General features: G+C 48.5%; 1 protein-coding gene across 2 annotated transcripts; it reads left to right on the forward strand.

Moving 5' to 3' along the window:
• Nucleotides 1-1,196: 1,196 nt before the first annotated feature.
• On the forward strand, nt 1,197-7,544 carry ZBTB42 (zinc finger and BTB domain containing 42). Of its 2 annotated transcripts, none has more exons than XM_036384854.1 (2): nt 1,197-1,411; nt 2,779-7,544. In XM_036384854.1, exon 2 carries the CDS (start codon nt 2,793-2,795, stop codon nt 4,218-4,220), a length of 1,428 nt encoding a protein of 475 aa, XP_036240747.1. In that variant the 5' UTR covers nt 1,197-1,411; nt 2,779-2,792; the 3' UTR covers nt 4,221-7,544. The 2 variants fall into 2 exon arrangements, with proteins under 2 accessions (XP_036240747.1, XP_036240745.1); XM_036384852.2 differs by lacking the exon at nt 1,197-1,411 and adding an exon at nt 1,998-2,064.
• Nucleotides 7,545-8,182: the final 638 nt, after the last annotated feature.

Here is an 8,182-nt window from a genome sequence, read left to right on the forward strand (position 1 = left end):
AGTTTTCCAATTTGAACCTTACAGCTGACAGCATTACCAAATACTGCTACTCTGAGAAGGGCTTTGTGACAATGCAATCATTTATGCTCAAACCCACCCAAATATCCTGGCATTCACTGCCAATGGAGTTAAACAGTTGAGGTTTGGGGAAGAAAAGTGGTGTTGGTGATGCAGACCCCAGCCAGAGATCCAAATTAAATTAGATTAAATCCAAATTAAACCTGATGTTTTAAGGTGCTAATGCTACCATTGTAGAAAAATGTGGGGGGAAAATGGATTAATAAAAAAAAAAAGTTGCTATTTTGCAGATATTACAATCTAGGCAAAGCAACCTAGAGGAAGGAAAGGGAAAGGAGTTTCCCTGCTGTACTTGTTGGAGACTAAAGCACAGTCTGGAGACTCCAGCTGGCACCACGCACGGCGTTCGCAGGGGAGCTCTGAAGTGCCCCCGGTGCTCCGTTACCCACCAGCACTCTCACATTCATCCCTCAAAAACGTCAGCATCCACCTCGACCCCTGTGCCTCAATGCACAGCCCCCTGCCTCCCCTCCGGGCGCTGCTGCAGCCCCGAGGCTCCGGGACCAGCCCGAGCCGCGACATCCCGGGCAGCGGCACCGGGGCTCCGGCAGCCGCAGCTTCCCAGCGGCTTTCGGCCGCGCCTGCCGGGTGCGACCGGGCTGGGAACCCCGGGCCCCCTCCTCGCTCACTTCTGATGCGATTACAGCTAATTAAAATCTAAAATTCAAATCAACTATCGAAAAGGTCATCTTGAGAAATCCGTCGGCATTTGGTATTTATCAGCTGGCGCGCAATTACAGACAAACCCGGGGTGCGTGTGTGTCTGTGTGTGTGAGTGTGTCTGTGTGTGTGTGTGAGCCGGGGGGGCAGCGCCGCGCCCCTCGCCCCAGCCCCGCGGCGGGGCCGGCTCCGCGCATCTCCCGCGGCCGCGCAGCCCCGGCCCCGCGGCACGTCGGGCTGCAGCGGGCGGGCGGGCGGGCGCGCCCTGTCCGCGGCGGCGCAGCGGAGTTGGGAGCGGGACGGCGGCGCTGCCAATGCAGCGGCCGGGAGGGGAGGGCGGCAGCAGCAGCAGCAGCGGCGGCAGCAGCGGGAGGAGGAGGAGGAGGAGGAGGAGGAGGAGGCGGCGGCGGCGAGGGGGAGGGCGCAGCCGGCAGCGCGCACCGGCCGGCGGCGGCGGGGCTGGCCGGGGCGGCGGGGCCATTGTGTGCTCCAGACGGGGACACGGCCGCTCGCCACCGCACCCTCGCCCGCACCCGCGGCTCGCAGCGGCCAAAGTATCGCGAGAGCGGCCGGCGAACAACCTGCTCCGCCACAGCCCCGCGCCGCGCCCGCGGAGCGCCCGCGCCGCCGCCGCGCACATGCGGACGCCGAGCGCCGCCGCCGCCGCCCGCCGGTGAGTAACGCGGGGGGACCCGCGGAGCCGGGGAGCGCGGGGGGAACTCGCCGCCACACCCCACCCCGGCGGGGGAAAGTGCTCCCCGCAAAGTTGGGGAGCGCGGCTGTGGAAGGGGGGATCCCAGGAGCGGCTCCGCGGTGCTTCCCCTTGGCGGCCCCCCCAGCGCTGCGCGGAGCCGGGCACCGGCGAAGGTCACAGCGGCGGGCTGCGGGGAGCAACTTTGCGGCGGGAGGTGGGGTCCGGGCTGGGGGCTGGTGGTGGCGAGAGTGTCGGAGAGGGGGGGGCGGGCTCGGGGCAAGTTTGTGGGATTTAATCGCGGGCTATAAATGGGGCTGCTGGAACTTTAAAAGGCAGCAAGCTGTGGTTGGCTGGTAGCGAGATTTGGAGTAACATATGGCATTAAAAGGCGCACAGCTGGAGGTAGCATTTCCATCGCAGTGAAGTCAGAGCAGCTGACTCTCCAGCTTGCGGTGTAATTAGCAAACCGAGCACTCCTCCTTCCCTCCCTCCTCCTCCCTCCCGCCTGCCTCTCTCTCTCTCTCTCTCTCCCCCTCCCTCCCTCCCGCCGCGCCTCGGTCGCACTCGCACCGCGCTCCCTCCTGCCCGCCCGGCTCCGCGCCCGCGGCCGGCCCCGCCGCGCCCCGCGCAAGGTAAGCGCCTGGCCGCGGCACGCAGCCGGCTGCAGCCTCCGTCCTGCCCTCCCGCCGGCCTTCCGACGCTTTTTTTTCCTCCTTGCCTTTTAATAACTTCAAGGGAAACTTTTTGTTTTTCCTCCCCCCTTTATCCCCCCCGCCCTTTTCGCGTGCGGGGGCCGGGGCCTCTCGCCCCCCTCCCCGCAGAGCCGCCGCTTCCCCCAGCGCCAGCCGCCGCTGTTTTGTTGTGATTCGGTGCATAACGACTGAGGATAAAGTTTAAATGTGTGTGTGTGTGTGTGCGTGCGTGACGCGGGGAATATGCTTTATTAAAAGATGCCCCAAGTTAGCGTTGCTGGAAGACAGCCTGGGAGTTGATGCTTTTTTTTTTCTTTTCGGGGGTGTGTGTGCGCTTTCCTCTGCATAATTTTATTAAAGTGCTTAGTGGGAGAAACAAAGGTTGGAGGGGCTGCTGCTTTACTAGCTTTTGTTTACTTACAATCAAGTTTTTCCTGTTCGGAGCAGGTGCGAAAGGATGAGAAACACGTTGTGTTGGTGGTTTTTTTTTTTTCCTCCCCCCCCCCTTAATAAAACTATTACAGACAATTAACAGTAAATGTTATCTCCAAGGCTGTTTCTTTGGCTTGGGTTACCAAAAAGCCGATCTGTTTGTTACAGCTGCTAGGAGGCTTTAGTTTACAGTAGCATTCAAGTTTTTCCTGTTTTGAACAGGTTATGAAGGAAGAATGGAGTTTCCAGACCATAGCCGCCAGTTGCTGCAGTGTCTGAGTCAGCAGCGTCACCAGGGCTTCCTGTGTGACTGTACTGTTTTAGTTGGAGAAGCTCAATTCAGAGCTCACAGAGCCGTTCTTGCCTCTTGCAGTATGTACTTCCATCTTTTCTACAGGGACCAGTTAGACAAAAGGGATATTGTGCATCTGAACAGTGACATTGTCACAGCCCCTGCCTTCAGCCTGCTGCTCGAATTCATGTACGAGGGAAAGCTGGAATTCAACAGTCTCCCAGTGGAAGATGTGCTGGCTGCGGCGAGCTACCTTCACATGTATGACATTGTGAAAGTCTGCAAGGGCAAGTTGAAAGATAAAGAATTATGTTCCGAAGAGAAGATTAATGATGAGGCGGCTAGTTTGGAGAAAGCGGAGCATTTTCTAGACGCCGGAGTGCCCCTGGTCCACGAGTTTGACCCAGGAAACAAACAAAAATTCAGCGTTGCAGAATACGAGAGAGCAGCAGGCAAAGAAAAGGTCAGCAGTCACCCCGCCTGGTCCTCTGATCATATAAGTGTCAGCTCTGTGCCGACAGAGGCAGAACCGTGCGCCGCAGCAGCTGGAAAAACAAAGGCTAATGTCAATAGTTCCACAGGACCTTTGTCCCAAAGGTCTGTTAACCATCCCCTGGCTTCGAGTGATGTGGACTGCGCGCTGGATTTGTCTTTCAAGCCCGTGCCGGGGAGAGATTCCTTACACCCCTCCTATGTCTTTGGACAGCTGGCTTCCGACAGCCAGCAGCAGGGTACCGAGCCACTTGTTAAAGATGAACAAGACTTGCTGTCAGATCAGGAGGACAGCGAAGCCAGGAGTCCAGAGAGTCAGCATTTTGGGAATTCAGCCAAAAGCCTAGTGACAGGGTTAGGACACATGTTCGCGGGGAATGGCAGCTCTCATGCCCGAGAGGAGGATATAGATCAAGAGCGAGACGAGAGCGAGGACGACATGGATTCGTCGGACATCTCCTCGGGCGTCCTGGTGCCTCCTGGGCATATCTGCATTTGTCCCCTCTGTAGCAAGGTGTTCCCGAGCCCGCACATCCTTCAGCTGCACCTGAGCTCTCACTTCCGTGACAAGGACGGCTCGCGGACCCGCCTGTCCCCCGACGGGTCGGTCCCCACTTGCACCCTCTGCGGAAAGACTTTTTCCTGCATGTACACGCTCAAGAGGCACGAGAGGACTCACTCGGGGGAGAAGCCCTACACTTGCGGCCAGTGCGGGAAGAGCTTCCAGTATTCCCACAACCTCAGCCGGCACGCGGTCGTGCACACCAGGGAGAAACCCCACGGGTGCAAGTGGTGCGAGAGACGCTTCACGCAGTCCGGGGATCTCTACAGACACATCCGCAAATTTCATTGTGGCCTTGTAAAGTCCTTGGTTGTTTGAGATGTGTGACTTCTGTTTTGTTTAGTTTGGGTTTTTTTGTTTGGTTTTTTTTTTTTTTTAATATCTACAACCCCCCCAACATTTTTAAAACAAAACAGGAAAAAAAAAAAAAGGCAGCATCTGAATTTTAATTTTCATTTTCTCCTCCCTTTATTTTATTTTGGTGATATTCACTTCAGGTATATGATCTTTAAAAGATGCAGCAGTATACACTCCAGAGGCCTTTTAATGCAATCCTTCCACCTCTCCATCTCCCCCCTTTCCCCTGCCACCCTCTCCAGCACGGTCCTTTAGGTCTTCTCTTGTGCACCCATGTTACATTATTAATGTGAAATGATCTTAAGTAATTCTGCAATGATTTAGCATCAGTTTTCACACTGGAAGTACTTGCTTTGTGGTCAGGGTTTTGTTGGTTTGGGTTTTCTTTTCCTTTTTTTTTTTTGACTTTTTTTTTTTTTGAAAAAAGATTATCAGCACATTCTGGAGAAAAATTTGGCTTCCATTAAGTTCCCCAAATGCCCTCTGTGTGTTGCAGAGAAATATCTGAAGAGATGAACTATGATTTAAATACATTTTGGTGTAGAGAAACCTGTCCACACATTGCAGAGTGGGCAGATGTACTTTTATTTTATAGAGCTAGATGAGACATTGAATTGGCCCAAATTTTGAAGGGGTTGAGGATTCCTGGCTGCATCTTTGGTACTGGTCATTTTTTATTCTCTTTATTCCATTAATACTGTTCTGCAGTTGGTCCTAAAATCTAAATGAGAAGTTTTTGCCTTGGGACTTGACTTAAATTTTCCCTTCCCACCCATCCTCCTCACTGGGCTGACCTGCTGAAAAGCTGCTTTTGAGCATAGAACGTGGATGGAAAAACACTTTCTGTCTGCAGTGTATTCACTCCTGAAATGTTGAAGGATGCACGCTAGGACATACAAAAAGATTGTATAATATGTGAATATTTTCATTCCCATATCGACATCCAGAGGCTGAGCCCATCACCCTTGGAGGGAACAGCAGCTACAAAGTGGCCAAATACCCCTCCTGATGCCAGGTTTCTGGGGTTTCCTAGTTCAAAGTAACTCATGCCTTGTGCATTAGGAGATGCCCTGCTTGCCCGAAAAGTTTGCTGCCATGCTAAAATCAGCAGCATGAAATTATATTTTATTTTATTTTTTATGAAGTTGGCAATTCCCTCTGTGCCAAATTGTGTGCAATTGCTGGTGTTCCCAAGAGGCAGCATGAAGATGAGCCGCTGGAGGGAAAGTGTGGCCTGACTTCTTCCCCAGGTCCCACCTTTTCAGGGGAAGTTGTTGCGGGTAATTTTTTATTTTTTTAGTTTGTTTGTAAACTGAGGCTGCCTGTAGCTATAGCCAGTTTTACTCCAGATGATTCACTTTCTTGCCTATTAGATCATCATTTGGTCTGTGCATGTCGGTGGATATCACTTTGTTCCCTTCCAGTCAAATTGCCCATTCAAGGTACATGTACATGGGACTGAAATATAATAATAATAATAATATCTGAGGGGTGTGAATGTCCTTCTGCTGCATTAGCATTGCTTCACCAGCTTTCTTGACACTCCTGGAGTTGTTTGGTGAAACTAAAGCGTGTGTTTTGAAATGAATTTGAAGCACTGATTTAGAATATTTTTAAAAGTTGTGCTTAAAATGCTGTATTGCATCTTATGAAGAAAAACCTTCCCAATGCCTTTCCCCCTCTGGTCCAAAAACTGAGCACTACCTACATAAATAATATGGGATTGAATTTTTTTTTATATAAGTACTTCCTCTTTAAGGAAAATCAGGATATACTTGTTACAGCCTCTTATTATTCATCTCTTAAACTATGAATGTACATGTAATGTGAAATTTTGCTTTTATTTATAGTTTTGGGGTTTGTTTTCAGTTTAATTTCTCAACTGTAAAATATTTTTGCTGAACCTGTTACATATGAAAGTTGTGGGAGAGTACTGTATCTTGAACATAAGTGGCTTTGGTACTGTGGTCTTATTCTACTTAATCAGTTTTTTCTTTTTTTCTTTTTTTATTTTTGCTGTGATTGGAAATAGCACTGAACAAAATCTAGTAAAATTAAGTTATTTTTCTTTCTACTAAAATTAAGTTATTTTTTTCTCCTGAAGATACTTGATATAGTATTTATTAGATTTTTTGTTTTGTTTTTGAAGTGGAATTATTACTGTTAATCTATTTCAAAACTAGTTAATTTACACTTTAAATTTTATAACAATGGGTTTTGCATGTTGAGCAACATGTAAAGAGTTTAATGTAGAGTCAGCATTACTGAAGCTGGTAATCTTAATTTTGCATTCTTGTGACACTTTTGTTTGCATTTCAGTCTTCAATTACTGTTTGTTTTTATTTTTTTTTAGAAGATCATAAAATAGGATGTGCCATAAGAACATCATTAGCGTATGGAGCAGGGAAAAGTTGAAACAAGTTTTTGTCTGATCTTAGTATAGAAATAATTCATTAAACTGATGCTATGAGCATGCTCTGTGCTGCAGTGAATATGGGGCAAAAGTTGTTTTTGTTTTGTTTTTTTTTTAAATAAGAAAAAAAGACTTTCTCATCCTTGATAACATCATGAACACACTGTTCTCATAGTCTGGTATTTGTGTTCCCACTCCTCTTAGCTTGAATTTCTAAAGTAAAGAAATGTTTGCACTTATTTTTGTTCTTAAGGTGACTTTTTTTTGCCTATTTCTCTGTGTGTCTTTTATTTTTAAGTTGCAATAGCTTGGAGCATGTTTTCAAAATGGTTCATGGCTCTATGGAGAAGTACTGAAACATGGCACACTTAAGGCTTGTCTCTTCATAAACTATTTCTCTGTGGGGCAGTTGCTGTCTCCATAGGGAACAGTCCTGCTCTGCATTTTAAACACTGGATTTGTCTTCTACTACAAACAAATACTGTGAAGTTAATGTAAAAAAAAATCATTGATATTTTTAATTGTTTTTAATCTTGGTGCAGTTCAGATTAAATATGTATATTTAAAGACACTAATTTTTGTGGGAGAGTTTTATAGTATACAGTATGTAGAAAAGCTATTGGAATGGAATATATTTTATAAAAATGTTCTATCACTGTTTTATAGTGAACTATTTTTCCTTCAGTGTTAGTGTAATACTGTTAGTCTAGATACGACAATCGCAGGAAGAGTGATTCAGGCTACTGTTAGCGCTTAGTTTTGCGTGGAGTTCTGTTTGCAGCTGTATTGGTATGTGCTGTACAATGTGACAATCGTGACTAGGATTGTTGTCTTTATAAATTTACATGAAATAAAACGTGCTAGAATTGTAAGCTTTGAGCTTCCTCCCCCCTTTAGCAGAAGGGGCGTGGTGTTTGCCATTTTTTATGATGTATTAATAATGATTACTTGAATTGCAAGTATTTTATAATTTGCCACTTTAAAAAAATTTATTACAATATACTCTAATAATGTCTTTCTTTTTCAGGGCCATCTGGAATTTTAGGTGTGTAAGGAGCTGCCGTGTCTCAGTCAGAGCCTGACTGAACATTTCCTTAGTGACTGGGCTAACCCAGCACCACTTCTGCATTTTGACCAGGGGTTTTTGGGGCTGTTTCGGGGCTCAGTGTTCCCTGGATGCCCTGGGGGAGCTGTGGGCCAGCCCTGTCCCCAGTGATGCTGGTGCTGGCCAGGTGACAAACCTGTGAGCACGGGGGTGCCATGGTGTGTGAGGACAGCCTGGCACACTCAGGCAGACCCAGCACAGTGCTGGCTGACTGGCATGAGGGCGTTCTCTTAAGTGCAGAATCTCCCCCAGCCCTGGGGAGCTGAGCTCTGACCCACTCCTAACACCTGCCTCAATCCTTGGGCTGAGTTTAGCAGGAGCTGGGACTGGGAGGGAGAAGGCACGAGCTGTCCGTGCTGGCTGCTGCTCAGGGGAGGTTTGCACCTGCACCATGGGCTCTGTGTC

The sequence above is a fragment of the Molothrus ater genome, chromosome 6 (assembly GCF_012460135.2).
Source record: "Molothrus ater isolate BHLD 08-10-18 breed brown headed cowbird chromosome 6, BPBGC_Mater_1.1, whole genome shotgun sequence".
NCBI lineage: Eukaryota > Metazoa > Chordata > Aves > Passeriformes > Icteridae > Molothrus > Molothrus ater.